The sequence below is a fragment of the Pinus tabuliformis genome, chromosome 3_2 (genome assembly GCF_031772625.1).
Source record: "Pinus tabuliformis cultivar Carrire ecotype Pingquan chromosome 3_2, CPIR1, whole genome shotgun sequence".
Classification (NCBI taxonomy): Eukaryota; Viridiplantae; Streptophyta; class Pinopsida; order Pinales; family Pinaceae; genus Pinus; species Pinus tabuliformis.
This window is the reverse complement of record NC_142302.1, coordinates 216,336,213-216,349,632: the sequence shown is the minus strand read 5'-3', so window position 1 is coordinate 216,349,632 and position 13,420 is coordinate 216,336,213. Positions and strand designations below refer to the sequence as shown.

The following is a 13,420-nucleotide window of genomic DNA, read 5'->3' as shown; positions in this document are numbered from 1 at the left end:
ACTCAATCCGCAAGCAAGGTTCCACAGTTCAATCAGCCATTTAATACCAACACTCGGCCTTCTTATCAGTTCAATGGATTGGTATAAGCACCAACTGGAAATCTGATCAAACTCAGCCATGTAGCAAATGAGTAGACAAAATCAGTTTAGAGATTTCCCAAAATCCTCCATTCAAAGTCGCATCTTTGGTGGCTTTCTGGTACCAAGCTTGTTATAGAAACCCTCAGCTCCAAGAAATCAGCAACGAATCTATTGGGTTTCGTTTGTGAATATACAGATGCATCATCAATAGATAAGAATAAAAATCACAATCTAAATATGAAGCCCCATATGACCATTTTATTCAGGGATAGTTCCATCACTGCCATCAAAAACCTGGCCACACAATTAGCTTGCTTTTCTATTGTTACACTCGTCAAGTTGTGTACCACAACCATAAAAGGAAAGGTCTTTATAATATTCCACTACAAGAAAACTAACTTGACTGATTCTAGATCAATTTGAAATGGCCAAGATCTCTGCAGATATTTGGACTGGCAACCAACCTAGCTTGAAAACAGGTTGCACAAAGCCGTAAAAAATAAGCTATCATAAATAGAGTTATTACATGCACAAGGTGCTTAAAACCCTCTGCCTCACACCCCTTTACAAGGAGGATGCACAAATTGCAATATTATTTTATTGTGAATTACACCAGGGAATTCCTAGTATGAAGAACTTGATTGCTACATCTTAACAGCACATATTTTACAACAGAGACACTGAACTTGCTTGCTGCAACCTTACCAGCACATAATCTGCAACTGACACACCGATATCTTGAAGAATTCCCCCAGAGCTCTTGACAGTGAAGTGCTTTGAAAGTTTGAAGTTTGAACATTAGCCACCATATCATGTGATTCTTGATTATTATTTGCATGGTTAGAACTGTCAAATAATATTCCTTTGAGGTCCCAATTGCATTAGAAGGAAGTCCAACTAAAGCATGCCGCTGAATATCTAAAGTCATACAGGCAGATACAATGTACAAGCATCATAGAGCAACTCAATATAAATACAATGAGAAAAGGAACCCTCTCTTCTGAAGAACCACAGCATCTCTTCCATGACTAAGCAGCCATGAAATATGTAAAAATAAAAACCATAACCATCCCTGTTAAACTGATTCTGACAATGCTTCAGAGGAAGCTACAGTTTGCTCATGATGATCAGAATGATATCTAGAGCTACTCTGTTCACATTTCCCCAAAACCTGCACAGTTGACGTGAAATCCTTCATAACCCACGGATGCCTTGCAACAGCCTCTAAGCTCATCCTTTTCTTAGGATCTGTGAAATCCAATAGTGGCAGCTTGATTATTATGGTGAATTTCAAAATTTGCAGCAATGCAACTCTTAAAATTAAAATCTGCTCTGTAAAACATTCAATTGAGAAAAGTCACTTACCCTTGCAAAGAAGACCTTCGAATAAGTTTGCAAGTGTTGGATTCATATCCTCTGGAAGTACAAGTGGATCATGAACAATCTAAGCCACCACTAGTAACAACAAAATAAGTATTTCCCTCCATCCGGCCTGTTTGAAAAGTCAAAAGAAGCAGAGATTCATTTACCTTGTCATATGTGCCTTGCAAGGAGTCACCAATGAAGGGATAAGAACCGAACACCATGCAGTATAGTGTCACACCCAATGCCCACACATCAGCAATTTTACCATGATATGTCAAGCCTATTGAAAACAGGCAACAAAAATTGTCAGGCCTATTTTGACAACTGAAGTATCTGTCCTTTAACATGTGACCCTTTCTTCCTTTCCTCTGGTCTTTCATTTCATTGAACAGGCTTTTATTTACAAGAGAACAAGCATGAATTGAAAATATAATATATGTCGACTATAAGAATGTAATCTGACAACAAACAAGATGGACAATATATCATCGAAGATATGAATACAGTACAAATTAGCAGCAATGGTTGTCCAAATCTTGAGCAGACGGTATTTGTATAACTAGCAAAGTTTCAAGCACTCTACCTAGGCAACATTCTGGTGCAGTGAAAACAGGAGTACCAGGAGACCTTCGAAGCTTATCATTGCTGCCCTGTATACATCCAAAGGAACATTGGATTTTGTAAAACATTTCCTCCCAGTAACTGAATGCTCATTGTCCAACGTTAACATTTAATAAAAAATACTCACCTAACAATAGTCAACAGTCGGCATTTGTAATTGTCTGTAACTATCAAAAGGTGCAGTTTGAGAGGTCATGTTTAGAACACATTCACTATCAGAAAGGAAGGTACACTCAGAGAGCAACTTTCTTACCTCAAACATCCTGCTAACACTGAAGTCAGAAATCTTAACTGTTCCATCGCTGCCAACCAGAAGGTTTTCTGGTTTGATATCTCCATGAAAGATATTCTGCACAGTAATTTTCAGGTTTCCAACTAAGAAAGTGGATGGAGGCAAGTCCAAATTTAACACAGTAAAAAGAAGATAAGTTTCAATATTAAGCTATTTTATTTTTCCAACAATAGAGAGAATGATTGGTATTCTCCTTCAAATTGTTTTAGTGAAAACAATGTATGCAATATGTAAATATTTCAAAATTTGGTAACAAAAAAATGGCAGAATCAAAGCTTGAATAAAACCTTTTATGATTTATCCAATGAAATGAAGGAAAAAAAAGAACAAGATATTGAAAATAATAGTAATAGATTCTGAATTAGTTCTAATACATTCAATAATCCTGACAAAAGCTTGAAAAAACTTCAATGAGCAAAAGAAAGCAATCACGTTGTTATCTTACTCCAGATATGTTATATGAAAACATGAAAATATTCATTATCATTGTCAATGTTTTGTATTATATGATATAACATGCTTGACACATTCACTATTCTGCTTGAATTCAAATATGTAATTGACAGCACGCAGTTAAAAGGCTAAAATGTCCATACCAACTTTCTGTATTGCAGTGAAAAAAAGGGCTTTCAAAACAAAACCTGCTTGATTTTTATGTAGGAAACCAAAAAAATTTGACTAACACTGTCAATTCTTGCAGGCATTAACCTTTGCTACACCACATTAATGCACAGACTTATGCACAAAGGAAATGAATTATAAACAGAATTTAAACAAGCAAAAGACACAACATACCTACCCTGATAAGTGAACAAAAATGCAAAAGCCTATCATCCAAAACCTGCAATTAAGCTAAATAATATCAATGCCGTCATGTCATATCATGTACATGAATGGATGATTGAGTTTAACTGAAAGACGAGAGCAGTAAACGATTAAGATTTTTCGGGGCATCAATACCCCAACCAGTACCCTTGCATGGTGGTAAAGCTTGTGCAAACATCATGTTTGTTTGATAATTGCATTGCCAAGGAAAGAAGCTGTCTGGCTGGTTTATGTCCACTGGAGCCTAAACTAGAAGAGACCCTGATGCATCTGTGCAAGTCTCTTGCAGGATCAACATGCTGCTGCTTTCGTTGGAATTCATGGCCTAAAATCGAAAACATTCACAGTTAAGGTTAGGGTTCCCCTTAACTTGCACGTTAAACAGTGATTGGCATGGACCAAACAAAAACAATAAAGCTTATGGGGACACAAAAAAACTAGACAGTGAGGATTAAGAGGGAGAGATTTATGTCAAGCATCTCCATAGTGCAGAGCTACCTTGATTTTCTGCACGGTACAGGATATGAGGTTGTTCACTGTCTCCACTGATTCTACTGTGAGTTTGGCTGTTGGCAAGCTGTTGATTAATATCTGGAATTCAACTGTTAAAAGTGATCCTCCCACACGCGGGCTGTTGACTCCAACGCCCTTTCCAGTAGGGTTTAGTGCAAGGAGGCTGCATTCTGGTCCGTCTGGAAGAATGGGGCCTGCATTCTGGTCCGTAGGGGCCTGCATTCTGGACCGATACATTCCAGCAAGTGCTCGGGGAAGGAAGCAGTTGGTCCGTCTGGAAGAATGGGGCCTGCATTCTGGTCCGTAGGGGCCTGCATTCTGGACCGATACATTCCAGCAAGTGCTCGGGGAAGGAAGCAGTTGATAACGTTTTGGTGGAATGAATCCGACGGCTCAAACAATTTTAATCGTCTAACAATTAAATCAAGCGCTCACAAATGGACATGTAACTTCAGAGGAGAGTTGGTTTCAGAGGGGAACGCCTTACGGCGTAATTATTAGCCAAAATAACTTTCAAAAAACATATTTAATTATGTTTCACTTTCATAAATAAATTAACACGTTTTGCTTTTAAAAATATTCACTATTCTGAAAAGAAACATAAATTAGAGGTTAAGATAATTTAAAAAATAAGGAACCTATATCATAATTAGTAAGATCTTGTTTCATTAAATAAACGAACATATGTTGTTTCTTGCGAAAAGCATGCAATCATACAAAGGCAAACATTGCCTCATATAAAAGAGAAATATAAAAATGTTTGGGCTCAAAGGAAGTTGCAGTAAAGAATGCTTTCAAAATTCCTATAATCAGAATGTGAAAGGTTTCCATTCAGTCAAGGCAACCATCCAAAGAAAACTGGAAATATGAAATATGATCATAACTTTATATTGGGAAAACTAATACTTGTAAATGCAAATGAGAGAACGCATAGATGAACTGATTTGGGATTTTTGCTTATCTAGTTACCATGGGCTAGATGGGGGGATGTTAATTCAGTTGTGTGAAGTTTGATGGTGCACAATGGACATTTAATAACATATTATAATACACCTAGAGTATTGCCAGCAAAAACTCACGTTATGCTACCCTCTAGTTCATTCACCGAATGGTTATGAACATGAATCGGAACATTTAACGGCTAATTTGGAACATAACTAACTATGACTACAAGATATCGTTGGAGGATCGCTCGAATTTTTTGAGGAAACGACACAACTCGATCCAAAACAGGAGAAGCTTTCACTGATCAGGCAATTTATACTGTTCTTTCTTCTGGAATCCGTAACCAAAGTAACAGAGCCTGCTTTTCTCTATTAAATCATGAGTTTAGTTTTTTCTCTTCAAGATGACAAAGATGTAAGGTTTGGCATGCTTTTGAAGAATCGTATAATATTGTGTACATTGTAAACTTTAGTAGCACAAGCATCTTGTAAAGTACCAGCAAATCCTCATAAATATTGTCTGCAACAATCGTTTTGAAATGCTGCATAACATATAGCAGACTGTCACCGTTAATATTTTTTGTTTCCCATTTTTTTAAATGTTCTCTTTATTCCCTCCTCTATTTTTGGGCTGTTTTGCTGTAGGCCGATCACTTGGAATATATGATCAGGGGATTTAAAATCCCGGGATATAGATGCTCTTATTAGAAGTTAGGACTAAGATGTAATGAGTGAAGACAGAGATATCAGCATCTGATCACTGGATTGACAGATGATGGACTGGATATGTATATATTATACCTCTAAAATATATACGATTTTTTTCTTTGAAAAAAAAAAGTGAACACTACAACGAAAGAGCTCATAGCTCTTCAACCTGTAGATATTAAACAAAGCAGTATAAATTATAATGCATAGCTCGGTTGATTTATTAACAAAACGGGCATGATATTTGTTCCCAAAAGACCTATATATAGGTGTAAACATTCAAGTATATCATAAACAAAATAAATTATAAATTATTCCTAAATAGATAAATAAATAACAAAGTGGTGGTCCTGACTCCTGAGTGACCACAAGAATTATTTTATTCGATGGTTGACAAAGGTGTTCCACATATTTCAGAATTGCCTCCATAAACTTTTCGTGTAAACTTTTCATATAGATTCACTATATTACATTTTTGAAATAAATGTTATAATTGCAAAGGGGAAGTCATCTAGGAAAATCGACCAAAAGCAAACTTATTTATCATTGAAAGCATGTTTCAATTTGCACGTCATGTACAAAATTAGAGTCCTAAAATGCACGACTGGTGACAGATATAGCCTTATGAAACGTCCATCTCCCCACTATATCTCTTTGGTTTGGGATCAAATGGAGGCAACCAAAGAACTGCTTGCTCTGTTTCAATTGGATTAGACCGCAGAAGCTGAGGTTACAATGTTAAAGAAGATTGTCCCTTCAAAAGCTTAATGCTTCGGAAGGTAAAGTCAACATATCCGGGACTACAAACTAAGTTATCGTTACAAGTCATTCCTTCAAAGTAACAAAAACACAAACTCATAATGGCAAACCAAGAAACCAGCTTCTGTTAAGAGAACATGACAATACGTTTTAATTTAGACAATATATAAATTTAAATGGCTGGATACAGGATCTTTTAAAACAGGTTTGGAGTCATCTTCAACAATTCTGAACTTTGGTTTCTGCAAAATTTCTACCTCGTCTTTTGAATACTGTCCATCTTTCAGTTTGTCCATATCTCCTGAAATTAATTCAAAGGTAAGAGGTTTAGTAAAAATACTTTTTTGACAACTATGCAAAGTAATAGTCATGGACTTTGCCAGGTTTTTCATGTGACAAATTTTCCCCCCGACAATCAAATTAATGCTAGTAGTGAATTGCAACTCTAGATGATCTGGGTTGGAGACTGTTCAATTAAGGTCCACTTTAACGCTATTTGTAACTTTGCAATTTTCATGTTGCTCATTAAAGGATAAATGCATCCATGGTAAGCATTGGCAGTTTGGGGAAAGTATTTAATGAAAAAAAACATTATACGTCATTAGCAATCCAGATCATTCGGACTTATTCTTTTCCATCAGAGGATGGATATTTCAATGATGCCATGGAACAGTCATAGCAGACTCCTCACTAGGTGCTCTAACTGAATTAACAGTGATTTTTTGCATTACTGCATAAAATAACAAATTTAAATGTCTGCATATGGAATCTTTAGAATGAGTCGTCTTCGAAAATTATGAGTTTCGCTTTTCCTCAAACTTTCTACCTCATCATTTTAATTTTGTCCATCTTTACATTTACCCATCTCCTGAAATTCACTCAAAGATGAGTAATTTAGCAAAAAGCTTTTAAATATCTATGAAGAGATCAGTCATGGATTTGGACAGCTTCCTTGTGTACTAGTTTATCATTTTGGATGCTTAAAAAGAAGCAAGGACTGATCCTTCGCAACCCTGGATCATCTAGGCTGGAGAGTGTTCAATTAAGGTCTGTTTGAACTATATTTGTAATTTTTTCCATTTTAATTTTGTTGATGATAGCCTATAGGTATCCACGGTGAGCAGGTTTGATTAAAATAACAGACTATGGGTAACAGACGACAATAAAATAACAGACTATGGATAACAGACTATCATCATCCATTCAGATTATTTGAGACTGTTTCCCTACCATCAGGGGCTCAATCGATTTATCAGTATGTAGTATATATTCTTCCTCTGTGCTATGGTTTAGGACTTCACTTTTTGGATCCATAGTTGGCAGCCAAACATGATTGTCTATAATGCAATTGATTGTAGTACAATAAATGTTTGACAAAAATCAGGCTCCTGCATTCGACTTTGAACATATTTGCTTCATGGGGAATCTAATATTGTTCACATCACAACTAGAAATATTGTCAAAATTGAGGCTCTGGCATGTAACTCTGTATAGCCATCTGCATCAGTGATTTGGCAAAATAAATTACCAATAATCAGGTTCTCAAATTTACCTCTATAAATTTCCCCATGTCACCTTTAAATCCAGATTCTGAAACACTGATACCATTCCCACATATTGGGTCTCATTTTTAAGCAGTGTTGTGAAAATCGCAAAAAAAATTGTGCTGTCAACATATCTACCCCTGCGCAATTTTATCATGGGTAAAAATTCAGCCATTTTGCCAAGGTGAAAAAATCGCGAGACATGTGACAAAATCGTCAGGCCGTGAGAAGGGTGCTTTAAAGACATAATTTCTGGGTTTCTTGAACTCATTTTGCAAACAGAAAGAAGGATTTAAAGAGCAAAGGAGGAGGAGACCAGTTTTTCTTGAGCCAAGGAGGAGAAGGACACAATTTTCCTTTGTCATCACCATGTTTTTTGTGGAGTGGGGATTGATTACCCTCAACCATGGATGCATTTGCAGGTATATAAATCAATTTCCACTACTTTCTTTTAGATTTTTCATGGGGTTTCCTTTACCCATTAGTTTTCCTTCATCTTGCTAAGGAGAAAGTGTGGTTTGTTTGCCATCATAAAATTATTGTGGAGTGGGAAGAGTTTTCCAAATTCCCACAATTGGTGGTGTATTTGCAGGTATGTCCACCTCTTCTTTTTTTGGTTTTTAAACATTTTTGATAGGTTTTGCATGCCTATCAGTTTTCCCTCTTTATCCTTAAATTTTTATTGGACTGTTTATGTATCATCTAAATTTGTATTTTTTAATGCAATGTTTTTGTATTTTGATTCTACGAATGTTGATTTTAATTTTTTCAAATTGTTTGTGGCTTATATTTAATCATTGCATTGATGACCCTCATACAGGGTGGACTCTAGAGTCCCAGCACCTTAATGACATGGTCTATGTCTACTACATTGTGGGTGAGACAACTTCATAAAACACATGACGTGGACACCATCTCATTGAACGAAATTGACACCATTGCTGCATGGAGGGTTGAGACCAAGAGGCCTGTCATGGAATTGGTCACTGACTGGTTAGAGGCAGGAGGCAGCAGGGGAGAGAGAGGCAGATGAGGGCAAGGATGACAACAACGACGACAACGAGGTGACATCACCACCTTCAGGGACTCGGACAGAGCAAATTGGACTTAGCAGTAAGACGGGCACTGGTAGAGGACGTCAGAATCTGACACCAATGTTTATGCCGACATGATGTCAGCAACACTGTATTTTAAGGGTAGACTAATGAACTAGATCAACAACTATGTCTAACAATTGTAACACTGACAATGTTTGCAATAATCAGGCTCTAAACTTGTACTAGCCCATAGTTCAGAAGATTCCATCCTTATCATACGGTCATACTTATGGAATATGAATATAAACCCTTAAGGTAGTAAACCTGTGGAACTGTAGCTCAAGTGATCTTAAAGAATCTCTCACTATGAATGTACTCCGCCGCCTATGAAACTCCACTCAGATTATATTTTTGTACTTTCTTCTTTGGCACCCATAAGTTTTTCTTGCATGAACATTATGAGAGCCTCATGGATCGGATTCTAATCTACTCCACCCTGACAGACATTTCGACAGAAATTGATCGTAATTTCTAACTATCAGCTTGCTGGAATGCAAAAATTACTGATTTCCTCCTTTCAGAGTTTTTGAATTGGAATTTGAATTGCAATGCTTCAAAGGAAATATCATCCTATCTTTGTTTCTTACCAAGTTAGACAAGCTAGAGTTGCCCTGAAACTGAAGAAGCAGTCTTTGTCATGTTGTATCCAGAAGTAGTTCATTTTGCAGTACATAAAAGAAGATCAAGGAGTCAAAGAATCATAAATTGGCAAAATCGAATAAGATCATCTACTCAGATATATCATTTGCAAATCAATTTCTTCTACTCCCAGATGGGCCTTAATATCCCTTTGATGAAAAGGTCAACACCAAGGATAAGGGCATTGCAATTGTAATTTCCTCTCTTCTACCTCTCATGTGTAACTGCTCGCTGCAAGTTTAGAGGTTCAACTATCCCATTCATGCCGTTAAACATGAGCCATTGTTACAACTCATCCAGAGGGGTATATAAGTTTGAATATATTGTAGTGTCATTGATTACAATGAGAAAAGATTTATCACGCAGTGCAAGGATCTGTGCTACAATTATGCTTGGTGGCTGATTACAGCCCAACATGTTGGTGAACCAAACTGCTACTATAGTTATAAGCCCAAAATGGATGCACAGCTAGACTCATTGTTTATCAAACATCTTGATTATTATTCCATGTCCATAGTGAAGCCCTATACAGACCTCTCTAAATAAGTTATATTATGACGCTCTATGGGTATACTTACAGAGATAAACGCACCATTGTTTGAGTATCCATACAAGAACTTGGTTATGCAAACCTACTTTTAGTGGGTCAGTGATGTTATACAAAATCGAAGAATAAAATAATAATAATCACGGACAACAATTGCTGGGATAACTACAATAACGCGCACAAAGAAACCTGTGAAATTTGTAAGCATTAAAGCTAGCATAAAGTGATTCGCTAGCGCATACTATGATAAGCAATAATTAATGTCTCTAATGGTGAAGTCGCCATTAGAGCATGGACTCACTCGTGGGGAGTTGTATACCGTCCACTAGGGTTCAATTCTGGCTGTGGTGTGCCCCATCTGAAGGGCTTGAACTTCAAAGGGCTGTGGTATGCCCCATTGGAAGAGCATAAGCTTCAAAGGGATAAAGGTCATTGCAAGCCCCGAACAATTTTAGTAAAATAGCTACCCCTCAGACCTGACACCTAACCGGAAGCAAGCCTACAGTGACTCAGCATATGTTTGTTGAAGCATTTTTTAAAATAAATAAAATTATGTTAAAAAAATATACAGAAAGTGATGCTCAGGAAAAACGATTCAGAAGGCAAGGTTATAGCACAGAATAAAATTGGTCGGACAATAGGTTGTGGATTTCGCCTATGTCAATCTTGCTGCCCTCAGTTGCTTAACCATTTTTTAGAGGCAATGCGTATGACAAAATAAAACCCACCAAAACCTACTTTAGTGAAAAATGTTGAACAGGAGCTTACGTTTTTGGATGATCCCAAATTGTTTTCACGCGGGAATCGGAAATTTCCTGATACAACAAACAATATTTACAATGTAAGTAACCGCTCAAACCCAAAACACACCAAAAATTGTAAAAATGGTTGAGTATGTGTCGAAGAATAGAAATATGTGCCTTAAAACGTGAAAAGTAACTCACTCTGTCAGTGCAAATCAAGCATAAAAAACCAGGAGCGTTGGAAATCTTGAGATTCAAACTCAGAACTTAGGCCAAGTGAAACGCACTATCTTAATGGAAATGGAAACATGGAAATGCATATGTAAATCAAATTTTCAAAGTGTGAAGACATAAAGATTTCGAATTTTTTAATTTGCTGGGCCTAGGCTAGCCTAGCACGGCCAGCTCGGGAAAGTTTTAATTACCTTTTCTTAGAGTGGTCCACCTCTCTTACTTCTCACTTTTCATGAGATTTAAACCTACCTATGACGGAGCGGGGCTATAACTCTACATAATTAACTCTACACACGTTAATTGGTCTATATTTCATAGGTGCATAAAGATTTTGATTTATTTGTTTTCTTTTGCTTTTTTAATTGTAATACCATCATGGTAAGCCATTTCTTTTTCTAACCCCCAACTTTTTGAAAATGGTTTCATCACACTTTGTTGATGACTCTTACATGTGAGATCCTTCTCTATGGTTTCTCCTAGGCCTAGTTGGTAATAGGGATAATCTTTTTTTTTAAGAGAAAAAAACCACTTGCTTTTATATTGAAACAAAAGTAGTTACATTTAGGGCATGCAGATAAACACCATTTGTTGTAGGGAAACAAAAGTGTAATGCCTAGATAGGAAAGGAAATGCAAGAAGCATCAGCCCTGCTAGTATGGGAGAGACCAGATACACAAAAATGGCTACAAAAAACCAAAGAAAACCTGCTAACTATGAAACACCTACTCAGGAAAAAAAACATCATGTTGCAAACGAAGACAGGGAAATGAAACAACCCATCATCCAGGAGTTGTGAAGAGGACAAAAGCATTTTTTAGAAACTAAAGCTTCCATGACCACTGGGAAAGTCGTTGACAACAGAAGAAAAGCATAAAACACCCAGGGGAGCAGTAATCCCATGCTTGGAGAGGAGGTTCGCCTCCATGTTATGCTTGCGGAAGATGTGAGTGAAATGAATGCACCTAAAAGATGCCAACATAGATGAACTTGAAGCTTCCAGTGGTGGAGGTCGGGCACGTCAAAAGTAGAGCGGTCTTATGCCCAATCGATCACTGATTTTGAGCCTTCGACCACAACAAGCTCCTCCAGCGACAACCAATTTGCACATTGCAACATACCCCATAGTGCACACAATTCAGCCCAATTGTTAGAACCTATACCCCCTATGCTAGAAGAAACGAAAGGAAACGTTGGGATTTGAGACTAACATTGCTTCACACCCACAGACCCCAGCAGAGGATGTGTCATCGAAGAAGCCCACCAACAAAGACCAATCGATTTGCTTGTAAATGTAATTTCAGCAAATAAGATTATGCCTCCAAGGCCCAATCTCGAGGAAGTAAGGCACAATTTGTAGGTTGACGATATGCACATCAGAGGCCACTTGTTCAAAAATGTATGCATTTTGGCACCTCCAAATTCCCCAATAGATATAAAAGGGAAGTGCCCTGTACTCTTTTTGGCTATCAAACCAATTTTGAAGGTTCAATCCATTTGAAGTCCTGTCCACCACAACTTGTAGATTGGGAATCTTAATGACCTCAAACCATATTGAAATTACAAAATTGCAGGAGAGAAAAAGGTGAAAACCACATTGCTCTCACTACCACACAAAAGACAAACTCCAGGCCCCTAGAACCCTCTTTTATTGAGGTTCTCCCACGCGAGAATCCTATTGAAGAAAACCAACTACATGAAAACCCTTAGTTTCAGGGGAATCTCCCAACACCACATATGGAACAGTCATTTAGGTCTATTTTGTGCCTTGTGCTCCTGAGTGATATATGAGTAGATTTCCTCGACCATGATTGACCATCAAGACTCTCGCCCCCCCATGCAAATATATCTTCCTTGTTTGTCAATGTGGTATCAGCATGCAAAGACTATATATGTAGCGTTCCCATTTTGCTTCCAAGGCCACTGGCATCCCAAGGTCATTGGCATGCAGCCAGCAAGTGGGGGAGAACAGGGATGAACGTTGGTAGCCAAGTTGGCTCAGATATTGCCGCCTCGTTTGGAAAAGGAAGCTAACAATGGGCCCGGATAGTAATTGGACACCATCCATGCCTTTGATGGAATCCAAACCAATGGCTATCCTTTCGCCACTTCCCACTTCAGATTACCACAAAGCCAATGTTTAGGCCACAACAAACTGCACCAAATGTATGAAGCCACCCGCTTCTTTGGGGCTCCCTCCCTAATACAAGACTCTAATGAGCATTACTTAATTTAACAACCTAGTCAAAAATTCATGTAAAAAATACAAGACCACGGTCATGGGACACGTATTCCAAGCTGAATGGTAGGCAAAACATCATAGTGGGTGTTCATTTTGGTTATTATGGCTAAAGGAAAATGGAAAAAGGCTTTGGAAATGCAAGAGGCATTAATTGGCATTTTATTTATGAAAATAATGGAAATTAGGAGAAAAAGAAGGTGAAAGGTCACAGGTTGCATGTGAGGAGGAAAATGAAGGAAAATAATGGAAATTGAAGAAAATCGAGGCCT

At 37.5% G+C, this 13,420-nt stretch overlaps 1 protein-coding gene across 4 annotated transcripts; it reads right to left on the bottom strand.

The window, feature by feature from the left end:
- Positions 1 to 1,005: 1,005 nt before the first annotated feature.
- LOC149180507 (serine/threonine-protein kinase GRIK1-like) lies at positions 1,006 to 11,121 on the bottom strand. 4 transcript variants are annotated; one of them, XM_089416143.1, is made up of 9 exons: positions 10,880 to 11,081; positions 10,704 to 10,750; positions 9,337 to 9,366; positions 6,366 to 6,409; positions 2,321 to 2,416; positions 2,030 to 2,096; positions 1,611 to 1,726; positions 1,447 to 1,525; positions 1,006 to 1,329 (listed from the first exon to the last, which is right to left on the bottom strand). In XM_089416143.1, exons 4-9 carry the CDS (start codon positions 6,402 to 6,404, stop codon positions 1,157 to 1,159), a joined length of 570 nt encoding a protein of 189 aa, XP_089272269.1. In that variant the 5' UTR covers positions 6,405 to 6,409; positions 9,337 to 9,366; positions 10,704 to 10,750; positions 10,880 to 11,081; the 3' UTR covers positions 1,006 to 1,156. The 4 variants fall into 4 exon arrangements, with proteins under 4 accessions (XP_089272269.1, XP_089272270.1, XP_089272268.1 ...); XM_089416144.1 differs by lacking the exons at positions 9,337 to 9,366; positions 10,880 to 11,081 and adding an exon at positions 11,104 to 11,121; XM_089416142.1 differs by lacking the exon at positions 9,337 to 9,366 and having other exon boundaries at positions 10,880 to 11,080.
- Positions 11,122 to 13,420: the final 2,299 nt, after the last annotated feature.

Bases quoted from the DNA above. Each gene is read 5' to 3' on its own strand.
- LOC149180507 (XM_089416144.1), bottom strand. From the start codon at position 6,404: ATGGACAAACTGAAAGATGGACAGTATTCAAAAGACGAG. The intron at 1,727-2,029 runs GTAGAGTGCTTG...TGTTTTCAATAG, and splicing joins TGCACCAGAATGTTGCCTAG to GCTTGACATATCATGGTAAA. The intron at 1,330-1,446 runs GTAAGTGACTTT...TGGATTTCACAG, and splicing joins CGAAGGTCTTCTTTGCAAGG to ATCCTAAGAAAAGGATGAGC.